The 15,598-nt window shown below is 47.7% G+C and overlaps 1 protein-coding gene across 2 annotated transcripts in view; it reads left to right on the top strand.

Annotated features, from left to right (window-relative positions):
* LOC114586644 (transmembrane protein 132D-like) overlaps nt 1-15,598 on the top strand; it is a 455,854-nt gene that overhangs the window by 400,561 nt on the left and 39,695 nt on the right. For both annotated transcript variants that reach the window (XM_028710301.2, XM_077920813.1), the window contains one exon: nt 794-937. In XM_028710301.2, the coding sequence (XP_028566134.2) occupies nt 794-937 (144 nt within the window). The remainder of the gene's footprint in view (nt 1-793; nt 938-15,598) is intronic.

The raw sequence follows: 15,598 nt of genomic DNA on the forward strand, positions 1-15,598 counted from the left end.
CGGGTGGCGCTGTGGGTAAAAGCCTCAGTGCCTAGGGCTTGCAGATCGAAAGGTCGGCGGTTCGAATCCCCGCAGCGGGGTGCACTCCCGTTGCTCGGTCCCAGCACCTGCCAACCTAGCAGTTCGAAAGCACCCCCGGGTGCAAGTAGATAAATAGGGACCGCTTACTGGCGGGAAGGTAAACGGCGTTCCGTGTGCTGCGCTGGCTCGCCAGATGCAGCTTTGTCACGCTGGCTACATGACCCGGAAGTGTCTCCAGACAGCGCTGCCCCCCGGCCTCTTGAGTGAGATGGGCGCACAACCCTAGAGTCTGTCAAGACTGGCCCGTACGGGCAGGGGTACCTTTACCTTTTTATTCTCAGTTAAATCTGTTTAGCCTAAATTAGAGTGGATATTGCTAAATACAAAAGAAATTATTGGGCAGGTCGCACCGAAAGAAAGCTGGGCTATTCTCCCTTTGGAAGTGCAAATGCATGGATAGTTTCTGGCTGTCTCTAGCACTAATCAGAATGCATAGTCGCCTTGTAAGGCAAAGAAAAGGATTCTAGTCCTTATGATAACAAAGTCAGACAATCATTTTAGGAGGTGCCCTTACAGATGAAATTTCCCAGAAGGTTTTTTTTCCTGAGAAAAATTATTCCGGCTGTTATTCAATGTTACTCCTATTCAGAGTAGAGACATCAAAATTAATGGACCTAAATTACTAATGTCTGAAATGAATCTGTGCATAATAATTTGGAACTGTTGTGAGCCTTCCTCCAGCCAGCTGAAAATGGTGTGCCTTGTCGTTTAGGAAGCAGAGATCTTGAACACGGCCATTCTCACCGGGAAGACTGTTGCTGTCCCTGTCAAGGTGGTCTCAGTGGAAGATGATGGAACCGTCACTGACCTTCTAGAATCTGTGGAGTGCAGGTCCTCTGATGAAGACGTGATTAAGGTAGGGCTTTATGTTACGGCATTACAAATGAATCCACACACATTTCTAGCACAAAACAACTGCTTCTTTCCCTAGGGATTTAAGAAGGCATCGTTTTCCATTCCACCCTGTATTGGCCAAATGTCCTCTGTGGCAAAATTGCATAACTTGCATAATTTTAGTTATGGAAATTACTTAAGTTTCATTGTTATTCCCTTATTTCTCCCCATTCGTTTCAATGCAGAACACAATTCAGTGTGTGTGTGTGTGTGTGTGTGTGTGTGTGTGTGTGTGTAATCAATTATGTATCATTTGTGGACCGAATACAACGACCAGCAGGTGACTTCCTTTGAGGAGCGGCTGTCGCAGGGGCACAGCAAAATCTGCCTGTTGCCTCCCATGCAATGCTTGCAAGGAGGTTGGGTGCACAATCCCTGCCTTGCCCCGGGCACTGCCAATACACACTATGGCACTGCATTCTCATGTGCACCTCTCTCTGTCCTCCATTCAGGCAACTAATAAATGTGTGTAAGGACAGATTCCAACCATGCAAAAACACTCAAGGGGGGTACAGAGCAGGGCCAGTAAGTGTGTTTGCTTGGGGTATTGTCTGGGGAGAGTTCTGAGGGGCCACATTTAGCCCCTGGGCCTAAGGTTCTCCACTGTTGCTCACCCCAACGCGTTATCTCCCTCTCTGATCCATCATCTCCAGCAGTCTCTCTTTTCCACTCACTCTCTGTCACTCAGCCCATCATTCCCTTCCACTATCCAACTGTCCGTCACTCTTCCATTACCTGTCATAAATGTCTCTCTCCCCCGCTCCCTTTTCTCCCCTGCTTCAAAAATAGCACTTGTTCCCCAGTAAAAGCGTTTAGCATCAGGGCAGCAGAAGCCCATTATATTTACAATAAAGGAATTTCTGACTAAGTATCAGGAAAAAACTTTCTGACAGGAAGAGCTGTCCAACAGTGGAATGGTCTTCCTCACTGGAGCTTTATAAGCAGAGGTTAGATGGCCATCTGTCATGTATGATCTTGTTGAGATTCCTGCATTGCAGGGGATTAAACCAGTCGACACTCAGGGTCCCTTCCACCTCTGCAGTTCTGGGAGTCTATATTTCTGTAGACCCGATTGTCCTATGGTTTAAGGGAGCTCAGATCGTTATTGCTGCTGCTTATATTTGTTTGATGTTATTTTACAAAAGGTCCGAAAGCAACTTTAAAACATTAGAATAGATTCTATTTATTATTATTATTATTATTATTATTATTATTATCCGTAACACACAATAAAACATAAGAACAATGAGAGGGTTCATCCACCAACAAGGCTCTTCTTCTCCTCTTAACATCTGTAGAGCACCATGTTAACTTCAATGTGAAGGACTGCCTCCTTCCCTACAGATCCTCTTGGGCAGGCATAGGCAAACTCGGCCCTCCAGATGTTTTGGGACTACAACTCCCATCATCCCTAGCTAACAGGACCAGTGGTCAGGGGTGATGGGAGTTGTAGTCCCAAAACATCTGGAGGGCCAAGTTTGCCTATGCCTGCTCTTGGGTGTTGAGATCAACAGAAGGGGCCCTCTTGGTAGTTCTGCCACCCTCAGAAGGTCAGGGTGGCGGCAGCCCAGGAGAGGGCCTTGTCTGTGGCAGCCCCTCAGTTATGGAACTCCCTGTCCATGGAGATGCACCTGGCACCTCTATTATACAGTTTTTGGCCTTTGACACCTGAGATGCATATTTTTAGGACTCATCCTATTTTTGTGATATTTAGTTGTTTTAAACTGTTTCTAATTTTGTATTTTAAATGGCTGCGACTGATCTTGGGACCTTAGGGTGCAGGGCAGGGAATTAACAACAACAACAGCTGTTGCTGCTGCTTTAAACCTCAGGTAATTTGGTGTCTCAGAGAACTCCATGATAGGTCACCTGAGCTTCTTCGAGGATAGGTGCGACCCAAATACAATAAATTTGACTGAAAGGCAATGGACAGGAAATTTTTGAATGTTATGCTTGGTGCCAGCCAAGCTGAAGCAGTTTGGTTGTGGTGGTAACCATGGGAACAGATGGAGCTGCTTTATACCGGGTCAAACTGTTGATTCGTCTAGCCCCGGGTTGTCTACTGTGACTGACAGCAGGCAGCTCTCCAAGGACTAAGACAGAGAAGGGTCTTTCCCTGTGATCCTTTGGGACTCAGCCTGAGACATTTTGCATGCAAATCAGGTGCTGTGCCATTGAGATCAGGGCTGTCTCTGTCTTAAGCATATGCGGTGCCGGAGTGCAAAGATCCGCCCGGTGCCCCCCCCCCCCCAGTTGCCCAGTCCCAGGCACGCAGGAGGGCGGAACCAGCCAGCCACCTCAGCATCTCGCTGGCTTGGTCGCCCCCAAACACGCAGAGCCTCCCACAGCAGAAGAACCCCCTGTGGTGCTCCAGCTGACCCACACCCCTAGTGCCTATGGGTAAGACGGCCCTGGTTGAGATCTTGCCCCTCCCTGTTAAATCAGTCCTAAGTGTTTATCAACCCTCCTATTGAACCTTTGGCTTGTTCTCAGCCCCACTGTTTGCACACAAACTGGCACTCTCTGATGTATACAGTGTGTGTGTGTGTGTGTGTGTGTGTGTGTGTGTGTGTGTGTAAAACAGTTACATTTACAGCTACCATGCTGGGAATATCTGATTAAAGATGCCTTTCTCTGTATCTTAATCCGGGTGGCTTTATAAATCTGCCACTGATTTGGAAAATGGATTTGCTTAATGTATATTTAAGGGGAAAGTGGAGGAGAAGGGGGGGGGGACACAAACACACAAACGCAATGGGGCTCCGTTGGGTTCTTTGGTTACATTTCTGATGGATTTGTCTTTTATTTCTTGGACCTTGAAAATGTAGGTCATCATCCAGTACAGGGCTAGCAAATGTGATTTCCTCCAGATGTTGGTGACTACAATTCCTATCATGCTGAACCTTTGGCCGTGCTGGCTGGGGCTCATGGGATTTGTACTCACCACCATCTAGAGGGCATCCCATTGGCTAGCCGGAGTATGTGGCCTGTGTACATTAATACATACATGCATGCATGCATGCATAACTTTATTTTTATGCTGCCTTTCAAACCACGCTCCAGGAGGCTTACAACATTTTTAAAAAATACACGGCTACAACATAAAAATTGTCATAAACAATAAATAAGACATTTAAAAAATATGCAACGAAATGGAACAATTTCTGCATAGAATCATAGAGTTGGAAAGGGTTGTCTAGTCCAACTCCCTGCAATGCAGGACTCAGACATAAGTCACAAGATCTAAAATAACGATATAAAAAACCCCAACAGCAGCAACAGCACCCCAGCCCAAGAAGTCTGTTCAGCAACCTCATCTTTCGTAGCTGGAGTCAGTCAGGACCCTGCCCTCCCAGGCCAGGTGGAAATGCCCTGCAAGCCAGGGAGCTGGTCCTCCAGAACTCACAGCCAAGATGGTCTCCGGTCTCTTCTGCAGCCTCAGCTTTTGTAGCTGGAGTCAGTCAGGACCCTGCCCTCCCAGGCCAGGTGGAAATGCCCTGCAAGCCAGGGAGCTGGTCCTCCAGAACTCACAGCCAAGATGGTCTCCGGTCTCTTCTGCAGCCTCAGCTTTTGTAGCTGGAGTCAGTCAGGGCCTGCCCTCCAGGAGCACATTCTAGGCACGGTGGCGAGAGAACTGCACCCAGAGGTGTGTTCATTTCGAAGAATCACTTCATTTCAGTTTGTGGATTGGTTTCAGAAGTGCAGAAGAAGTTAAGTTCACCTGAAAATGCAAGCCCCGTGAATTTCTGCCCCCGCCCCTAACGTCAACAAAACACCTTTCAGTTGAGAGTTTAACCTTGCAATGAATATGTGGAGTTTGTGCCTTGCTAATTTTTGGCAAAAAAAGGAAGAAAGTTGTTTTGCGTGTGCACAGAGGGAGCAGAGAGCAGCAATAGCAAACAGGGACAGAACGAAACCAGCTCCACATCTCATTAGCAGCTCAGCTGAAATGTTTATGACTATGTCTTGGGCAGGTAATGGTCATTTGCGTGGCTCTAGAAACCGGGGGAAGCTGTCCTAATGACCTGTTTTGCAAACCTGTCAAATGGGCATAGTCTCCTGATGTCTTAAATAATTGGGGGTTTTCTGGTGGTGATGGCTGCTGTTGTTTAAGGCTCTTTAAGTAAGCTAGACACATCTGTGAGAGCCAATTAGTGAGAGCCAGGGTGAAGGGGGCAGTTCTGATCTCTCTTTGTGCTCACTGCAGCACAAGGAGAGCGGTGGCCTCCTTTCTCATGGAAGAGAAAATAAGATGGGGCACAAATCCGTTTTGTCTGCAAGAGATGGATCCAGAGATGGGGCAATGCTAGAGGGTAGCCAGAGGGTCCTTTGCAAGGGGGTCCCCAGATCTCCTGCCCCTTCAAACCTTTTGTTTTTATCATTTTAATGCTTGGCTATGATCCTTTCTATGTGGGTTGTTACATTGCTGTGTGTGTGAGTGGCAGATAGAAAAGTGGGGAGCTAGTGAATGATTGTAATGGTTGGATAGAATGGAGGTTTAGGAAATGGTTGTATTAATAGTGTGTTTTACATTAGCTGGGATTTTACATTATTATGCTTGTTTGTGCTCTCTTATTTCATTTATATTGGTATTGTTATAGGTTGGGTGGTGGGACCCCCTAAATCCTAGAAATTAATAGCTGGTAGGATTTTGATTATTTGGGAGATGAAGGGACTATACAAGCTGCAGAGGAAATACAAAATATGCAGAATGACCTGGCCAAGCTAGGGCCACTGAGAAACAACATAGGACCATTGAGAGCCATTGGCAATGCTAGAGAACTGTCCTTCCTCCCTGCCCTGATGTATGAATGGAGACTGGGGATTTGGAAGGTTGCCAGGATAAGTGGGTGTGAGGTGACAGGGAAAAAGAGCCATTAGCAAGGTGTGCTGGGAAGAAGGAGTAGGAAGAACAAAGAGAGATCCATCTTGGGCAGGCTGGCTGAAGGCAGGCTGGGAGAAATGCCTTGCACTCCAATGCTGCACTGCTGTGGTGAACAAGCCCCTCTTAGGGTGACCATGCTGTAAGAGCTGGGTTCCTTCCATCTATATTTAGCTGTAAATATGTCAACTGCCAACCTAGCAGTTCGAAAGCACGTCAAAGTGCAAGTAGATAAATTGGTACCGCTCTGGCGGGAAGGTAAAACGGCATTTCCGTGCACTGCTCTGGTTTGCCAGAAGCGGCTTAGTCATGCTGGCCACATGACCCGGAAGCTGTACGCTGGCTCCCTTGGCCAATAAAGCGAGATGAGCGTCGCAACCCCAGAGTCGGTCATGACTGGACCTAATGGTCAGGGGTCCCTTTACCTTTACCTTTATGTCAATAAATGATATTTCTTAAAGCTACAACAGCCTCTGCTGCATCTTCAATTCTGCAAAGGAGCACAGACCCTGGGCCAAGACCCCTGGAATGGTGTGCACGGCTTGGCAAGGACTGGGGTGGCGGCAGCCTATAACAATACTCTGCTTATGGATATGGAAATTGTTTATGTAGTTCAGCTTTAATGGCTGCTTCTTAGGGAAATGGTGGAAAGGGAAGAAGGTTTAACCATTTTCCCAGCACCCTTTTTCTAATGAAATTGTCCACCCCCTCCCCTACCTTACGCTCCTGTTTGTCCACACTAGCAACCGCATGTGCCCCCTGCATTGTGGTGCCGATCAAAATTCGTCCCCTTCCCCCGTTGCGTGGCTGATAGTTGTTGTAACACAGAGGCAGGCAATTCATTGCCTCATCTCGCTTCACCTTTCATGAGTCTTTTTAGCCCTGTTGTAAAACAATCACCCAGCTTCTATTTTCTGAAAGTCCTCACACTCCCAAGCTTGTTGCTATGACTTGCAAAAAAATTGTCTACCACCTCCTTTCCAAAGGGGGTATTATTAGTCATGCTGGCTCCAAGCCGTCTTGCCAGTGAGGCCATTCCTGATGCTGATTTATCTCAGCAACGCCACCTCTGCCTGTGGCCAGAAAGGGGACTGCAGCTTTTATTACAACAGAGATCAGTCTACGCAAGGAGCCAAACGGTTCCTTGTTAAACAGCTATTGAGTGTGGTCCAGCTGAGCAACTTTCTGCCCCTGTTGGGTGTGGCTTTGATTTGTCGTCCCCTTCTCCTTGTGCCCTCAATCTTTCCCAACATCAGGGTCTTTTGCAGGGAGTCTTCTCTTCTCATGAGGTGGCCATCTAGTATAGCATCCTGTTTTTATGGCGGTCAACTTTGGGGAGCCTGAAAGTATGACCTGAGTGCAACAGCGCTTCCCCCAATTGTGAGTCCCTGTAACTGGCCGTCAGAGAAATGATGCTTCGGATAGTGGAGAGGAAATTCCACAGTTCAGTTATGAGCTGTGTGAGGAAGTACTTTCTCTTGTGTGGCCTGAATCCTGCAAAATTCAGCTTCACTTGATGCCCACAAGTCGTAGTGTAATGAGAGAGGAAGAAAAACCTTTCTTTATCCACTTTCTCCATCCACTGCTTCTCTGCCCCTTTAACAACCTTGTGGAAACCTGTAAAAGCTCCTTTATCACAGACAGTGACAGATAATATGTGTGAAAACAGTCATTCTGGCTTGCCAAAGAAAGCTCTTTCATACAATTTGTCCCTTCTGTTGACACCTTTAATTGCCTTCTCATTTGGGAAGGAAATTGGGCCTTGTCTCAATCTTAACAGGATGGACTTGGATTCTGTATATTCCTGCAACTTGGCAGAGGATGGCAGGATTCATAGTTCAGATGCCTGTACCTGAAGCATTCGATCAAAAGAGTTTTGCAAATCCCTTTCTGTTCTCTGATGGCACCTCACTAATTACTCTGCCTTTTCTGGGGTGAGAATGAAAAATAATTGCCTTAAAAATTCGTGAAGAATATGGAGAATATCCACTGATTTTTTAAAAAATCTCTGTCTGATTTTTTAGCACGATGCATCCCTAGCACGATGTGAGGCAGTAAAAGACCTCACGATATGTCAGTGCAGATTCATGGGAGGAAAGCAACCAAAATATATGGTCAAGGTGAGGGGTCCCAGCATATGGTTTGAAGCCATATGGGCTACCCTCTTGCTGAAGCTAAGTAGGTGTGGGTTTGGATAAGAGGCCAGGTGTATGCCTGTCTGGGTTCAATGTGTCCGAAGAAAGGTGGAATTTAAATATAATACATACATACATACATACATACATACATACATACATACTGTAAAGGCATTGGAAGGTTTTTTGGAATCTACATCATCCCTACCCCAACGCTTTCCAAAACTGGATGAGATCTGCACCAAAAACCTCAGTGCTGCTCCTGGCACTTGGGCAAATGATCCTTGCATTGCAGGGGGTTGGACTAGATGAACTTCATTCTCCCTTCCAACTCTACAATTCTATAATTCTCGGAGCCAGCAAATTGGATAGGGGGTCACACATATCCTCACTAACACCATGCAGGAGGGTGCCTCACTTAGAGAGGCAGCACATTTGAGACACCCAGTGCTCCCTGATTGGTCTCACCATTTCTGTCCCAGGAGCAGAGATGGCAGTGACACAAGCAGACATTTGTGCTCGTATAGCATTTCCTTATTCTTGTAGCCCATGCTGGGTGAAAGGAGGGTTTAAAAATCCAATATAACAACAACAATAAAGTTGCTATCCTGCTCAGCCTCATCCTCCCAGGATGCATGCAAAGCAATTGCACCACTGTAGCCCTGCTGAACATAAGAGCCTTGCTGCATCAGACCAAAGGCTTATCTAGTGCAGAATCCTGCTTCCCAGTCGCCAACCAGATGTTGGCCCTTAAGGGAGAGATGAAGACAATAGCTGTTTATCCTTGGCAATCATTATTCAGAGGCATTCTGGCTCTGATCTTAGAGATAGCATCTAAAAGCTGTGATCACTAGTCACAGTTGACAGTAAGGTAGCGCGCGCGCACACACACGCACACACACACACACACATTAATTGAAGGAACTGAAGATTTTCACTAAACATTAAGTAGGAATAAGCCTGATTATATGAGTTGATGGGTAGTGGAATAGACCATGTCAGAAAGTAGTGAGCTCTCCTTATGTTTGAGGATTCTAAACAGAGGCTGAATGGCCACTTAGGTAGGGTGCTGCAGCGACAGATTTTGTCAAGGGGTTAACTAGACAGACTTTGAGGTCTCTTCCAGCTCTCTGATTCCGTGCAACAAACTGCATGCCTGTGTGCTTTGAAATGAAAATCGAACAAAATTCAATTTCAGTAAGGAGACCGGCGTACTTGAAACTCCAAAATCCAAGAAGAAATTTGACAGAGGTAAATTTTAGAAACATCCTTAGTTAGCACCTGCTCACCCTTCATGGCATGCTGTATCAAGAGCTGATCTGCACATGTGACAGAGGCATTTTCAGTCATTGCATTGATCTTCCCTTTTTACCTGCTGGCTGCTGAGATTCTCAAAAGCACCACTTTTGTAACCTTACGTTAGATTCCACGCTGTGCTGACAGAAATTAAATTTGCACAGACCTAAAGGTAACAGTCGTTATTGGGCTGTTGGTTCTCCTTTCAGAAAGTTTAAGCTAATATGACAGACATAGTTCCTAAAGAGTGCCCACTGCTGTTGTCTACATTTGCTGGGTTTGCAGGGTTTTGCAGCACTTGCAAAATCTGTTTGACCCAAGATGACAAAAGAGAAATGGAAATAAATGGATACACCATGGGAACCAGTGCCTCAACCGCATCGTCATCCTGTCTTCTTCTTTTAAAAAAACACAAAAAAACACCCTTCAATTGTTCTCTTCCATTCAGCACCATGGACAGCGGATGATTGAAGTGGCCATATTCATGAGCCATTGCTGGTTGTCCTGAGAATTTGCATGTGTTTTTAACTGAGATGTGGATTTCTTACAAATGATCTGGTTAGCGTTCTGCCTAACAAAAAGCCACACCAGCATCTCCCTCCTTCTCTTAGCCTCAAATATCTTCCTCGCTATTTTTCCCTCAGTTGTGTTGGTACTGATACTCCCTTCTTTCATGCCGAGCACTTTGTCCTTGTGAACTCCATAGGATTTTGTCTCCCTGATCTTGCTACCCCCACACATTTGAAACCAGCGAATGTGCTGACGGTGCTGGCCTTGTTGAAATTAACACTGTGATTGTTTGGCCAGTTATTCATGCCTTTATTGTGCCCTGTGATTCAACCAAGATTGGCCTCCAAAGCAGCTTATGGCAATTAAAACGCATCACAATGCAATCCGGAACCTGTAGGTGTCTGTCGACTGTTGTAATCCCTGGCACTTGGTGACATAACCCAGGGTTCAGGATTGTTCCTCCCTTCAGAGCAGTCACTTGATGAGTAGGAAGGGGGTGAGAACTCAGCAGAGGAGTGGGTCTGTGTGTCCTGCCTTTGTGTGCACATGCACAAGGGAATATTGAGGGGGCACAAACACACTTAGGGTCACACACACATTACTAGCTTGGGGTGAAAATAAAGTTAGCCAGGATGCTGCAACACTTCAAAAGAAACTTAAACTTTCCTGGGAGGGTCACATATATTTGTCATGTACAGATAGAAGCTAGCTAAGGTGTGGTTGCAACATGATGATGGAGCAAGCTTGTTTTCTGCTGTCCGGTGGGTCAAGTCCAAATCAATGGCTTCAAGTTACAAGAAAGGAGATTCTGACTCAACATGATGAAGGACTTTCTGACAGTAAGAGCTGTTTGACAGTGGAATGGACTCCCTTGGAAGGTGTTGAACTCTTCTTCATTGGAGGTTTTTAAACAGAGGTTGGATGACCACCTGCCAGGGATCTCTTAGCTGTGACTCCTTCATTGCAGGGGATTGGGCTAAATAAACCTCGGGGTCCCTTGCGACTACAATTCTATGATCGTATAGGAATATAGGAAGCTTATTCTGAGTCAGTCCGTTGTTCCCTCTGGCTCAGTGCTGCCTATACTGACTGGCAGCAGCTCTTCGGGGTTTCAGATAGGGTTCCCTAGCTGGAGATTGAGCCCAGGATCTTCTGCATGCAAAGCCATGGCTCTACCACTGAGCTTTGGCTCATCTCAGCAGTTTCTCAGGCAGTTTTAAGTGAGCTCTCAGCATCTCCAGGCACATGCATTTCAAGTCTATCCTTCCATCATGTTCTGCATGTCAAGATAATGGGGTAGTTGGTACTGGAGGGCTGATATGTGGTGAGAGCAGTTGTTGTCCAGAAAGATAATGTCCCAGTTATCACAAGACAGAGGCTTGGTATTCCTTCTGCCACCCCCATTCCCACCCTCCAAAAGGCAATTTATTTGAGCAGCACTTCAGTGTTATTTTGCAATTAGAGGCCTAGAGAAAGCACAAATAAACCGCTCCTGCATCTGCCAAATGAAGTCTGTGGACATCCTCAGATAATTAATATTTGCATGATTGCGTGTCATTTGCATAATGAATTCAGCTTATGGCACTGTTTACCTGCAGTAAACTTTGTGGCACAGCCTATATAGTAATAGCAAACTCATTCTCCAGGTGTGGATCCGTATGTTGCTAAAATGTCAGCACCCACCCACAAAAAGGCAGTTATCAATGGAGTCAAAGGGAACCGCTCCTGCCCCCAGGTTTATGGGTGCAGGATGAGGTTTTAATATAAACCAGGTGAACTCAGAAGTAAGTCCTGTTGAATTCACTGGCTTTTAATCCCAGGAGAGTGGATTGAGGACTACAGTGCTTTCTCTCACCCAGGCAGCGCTGACCCCTGGACCCGAAGAAGTGGGGAGGTAAGCAGCAACAGAGATGGCAGCCCTCAGGGAGCTGCAGGCTCAGAATGAGAAATAGATCATAGCATGTGTCAAAAAGAAACCTAACTATATTCGAACCCAGAAATGAAGCTGCGTTTCTGCAGGTGCATCTGCTACAATGAATATTTTTCTCTCCTCTTTCCATATTACACTCGGAGCCTTCAGGGCTTTGTCACCCAAGCAGAAGGGAATTGGATCCCTCATAAGCAGTTGTCCCCAAGGGGCAAGAAACACCGGATCTAGAAAAGATCGGGGGTAGGATGTGAGGTTTCTCTGATGTTCATAAACTTCACATCGTTTAGACAAATGAGTTCCAGGGGAACTTCCTGCCGAGAAGGGTGAAAATGGCACTAATTAGGAGACAGCCTTGGAAGAAGCCAAGGGGCAGAGAAAGCAGAAACTGTGCATAATGCGGAGTGAGTCGGTGGGTATGTTGCACTGTGCCAGTAGAGATTGTGGGTGGCAGAGCCTGCTTCTGAATGCTCTGCTCTCCTCCCGTGCTGCGCAGAAAAGGAGGGAGGCACAAAAGGAAGAACATCTTCTCACGGCACATAGCTAAGGACTTCTTCACACAGCAAAAGATGCCCAGATAGCCACTGGCTTGGATGGCTTTAGAGGGGGGTTAGACAAACCCATGGAGGCTACTGATGGCTACTAGTCATGATGGCTGTAGGTTGCCTTCGGGATCAGAGAGTTGTGTTCAATTTAGTGCTAAGTCACTAGTTCCATCAGTGCAAGAATTTCTCCTTCTGCATGCCCCCCATCTCCTCCCCTCATGTGACCCCTGAATCTGTTCTGGGTTCCTCCACCCCCAACTCTCTGGAGCAGATCTGGAGGTGGCACAGAGCATGTGTTGGGGAGAGGAGAGTGGGGAATGCCTCCCTGTGCAAGCAGTAATCCTTGCACGCATGCAACTATTTAGTAAATCTCTGAATAACAGGAGGGACGCGGGTGGCGCTGGGACGCGGGTGGCGCTGTGGGTAAAACCTCAGTGCCTAGGACTTGCTGATCATAAGGTCGGCGGTTCGAATCCCCACGGCGGGGTGAGCTCCCGTCTTTCGGTCCCAGCTCCTGCCCACCTAGCAGTTCGAAAGCACCCCTAAGTGCAAGTAGATAAATAGGTACCGCTTTATAGCGGGGTAGGGACGCGGGTGGCGCTGTGGGTAAAAGCCTCAGCTCCTAGGGCTTGCCGATCGAATGGTTGGCGGTTCGAATCCCCGCGGTGGGGTGTGCTCCCGTTGCTCGGTCCCAGCGCCTGCCAACCTAGCAGTTCGAAAGCACCCCCGGGTGCAAGTAGATAAATAGGGACCGCTTACTGGCGGGAAGGTAAACGGCGTTTCCGTGTACTGCGCTGGCTTGCCAGATGCAGCTTGTCACGCTGGCCACGTGACCCGGAAGTGTCTCCGGACAGCGCTGGCCCCCGGCCTCTTGAGTGAGATGGGCGCACAACCCTAGAGTCTGTCAAGACTGGCCCGTATGGGCAGGGGTACCTTTATAGCGGGAAGGTAAACGGCGTCTCCGTGTGCTGCACTGGTGCTGGCTTGCCAGCTGCAGCTTCATCACGCTGGCCATATGACCGGGAAGTGTCTTCGGACGGCGCCGGCTCCCGGCCTCTTGAGCGAGATGAGTGCGCAACCCTAGAGTCGGACACGACTGGCCCGTACGGGGTACCTTTACCTTTACCTTTGAATAGCATTAGCTGGGAAACACAGAATCATAGAATAGAGAGTTGTAAGGGACACCAATTGCGGGGGCGAATGAAGGTGTCAGGGCACCAGGAGCGGCAAACCACTATGCAGGGCGCATGTGTGGCATCGCTACGTACAGTGCATGCGCTGTATGCAGTGCCGCCGAACATGCACCATACATAGCGGTTTGCCGGCAGCACCGCTCCAGCTCTGTACGGATGGTGCCAGGATCCTCGGCTTGCAACTGCAGCCGCGAACGTAGGATCCTCCTTTTGCAGCTGTAGTGGCAATGGAGGGATCCCACTGCCATCCATAGGGCGCTGCAGCAGCGCCACAGACAAACCGCTATGTACAGCACATGTGCAGCGTCGTTATGTACAGCACATGCGTGCGATGACGCACATGCGCTGTACATAGTGGCTTGCCGCCAGCGCTGGGATCTTCTGCTCGTGGCTGCAGCTGTGAATGGAGGATCCTCTACATGTGGCTGCGGCAGCGCAATGGCTGCTCGCGCCGCTAAGAGCCCCCACAGGGTGCCTTCTTGTCACCCCCCTCCCCAAGACATGGCACCCAGGGCGCCCATCCCCCCATTGTGACGCCACTGCCCAAGGATCATCTAGGCCAAACCTCCGCAATGCAGGAATCACAGCTAAAGAATCTCTGACACATGGCCATCCAACTCCCCTTTGTGGTTGTTGTTTAGTCGTTTAGTCGTGTCCGACTCTTCGTGACCCCATGGACCAGAGCACGCCAGGCACTCCTGTCTTCCACTGCCTCCCGCAGTTTGGTCAGACTCATGCTGGTAGCTTCAAGAACACTGTCCCACCATCTCGTTCTCTGTCGTCCCCTTCTCCTGATCTTTCCCAACATCAGAGTCTTTTCCAGGGAGTCTTCTCTTCTCATGAGGTGGCCAAAGTACTGGAGCCTCAGCTTCAGGATCTGTCCTTCCAGTGAGCACTCAGGGCTGATTTCCTTAAGAATGGATAGGTTTGATCTTCTTGCAGTCCATGGGACTCTCAAGTGTCTCCTCCAGCACCATAATTCAAAAGCATCAATTCTTTGGCGATCAGCCTTCTTTATGGAACTCCCCTTGAAGAAACCTCAAATGAAAGAGAGTAAGCTGCTTCCTGAGGTAGGCCATTCCACTGCCCAACAGCTCTGACTGTCTTCACATGAATGTGAAGAGTGCTGGTGTACCCATGTCCAGCTTGCAGGCTTCTCAGGGGCATGTGGTTGGCCACTACGAGGATGCTGCTATTGGGGAAGGAAGTCACCCTGCATTTTTCAAGCACTTCTGCACACCTCTGCATTCCTTTTGAGCCTGCCGACGCCTCCCTCTCCTCTCTAAGCGACCCCATTATGCCTGCAATCCTGTCGGCACTCACCAGCTGAGTTTGCTATTAGAAGGAGTGATGCGGCAAAGGGGGATAAACCCCCTCTATGCCCCACGGTAGCATTAGTTGTTCATGGTGTTCCATAAACATCCAGCAATAAAGGCCACACATGTTTCAGTTCATAAATATGAAGTGGCAGCTTATGACTTAGCCACTGAAATGATATTACAGAGTACAAATATGAATAATAGAGGAAATTGAAAAAGCAGAAGGGGGGGGTCTTAATAGAATTGAGGACTGACATAAATATATATCATGAAAGGGATATTGGGTTTAATGCCGGATATGAAATTCAGAAACTGAAGGTGTTAAAAAGGAGGAGGAGGAGGAGGGGATAATCCGCTCATCTGATGAAGGATCCCTTGGGCTAAGCAAAGAGCAGCTGAAAAGAAAAGGCGTAGCTCCTCAAACTAGATAAACCCTGTTTAAAATTGTATGAGTACCAAGGCACTGTTTGGCGGACAGGCATTGCTCAGAGTTTTACATATGATGTGGAGGTGGGTTTACACATCACCAGAAAAAAGGACAAAAGAGGGAGGAGTTTGCTATAACCTTTGCATGTGCATAGATAGCATTTGCAAAGAGTCTGCTGTCCAGGTGCTGATTGTTTATGGACCACTTCAAGACCCTTCATTGTCTTCAAACCAGACTTGGACTGGAAAGAGTGTCAGGCCAGTCAGAGGGAGAACAGAAACTCGACTTCACTGGCTACCATTCCATTTCCAGGCACAATTCAAAGTGCTGGTTATGACCTACAAAGCCTTATATGGCTTGTGTCCAGGGTACCTGAATGACCACATCTT

Source organism: Podarcis muralis, chromosome 16 (assembly GCF_964188315.1).
Source record: "Podarcis muralis chromosome 16, rPodMur119.hap1.1, whole genome shotgun sequence".
Taxonomy (NCBI): Eukaryota; Metazoa; Chordata; class Lepidosauria; order Squamata; family Lacertidae; genus Podarcis; species Podarcis muralis.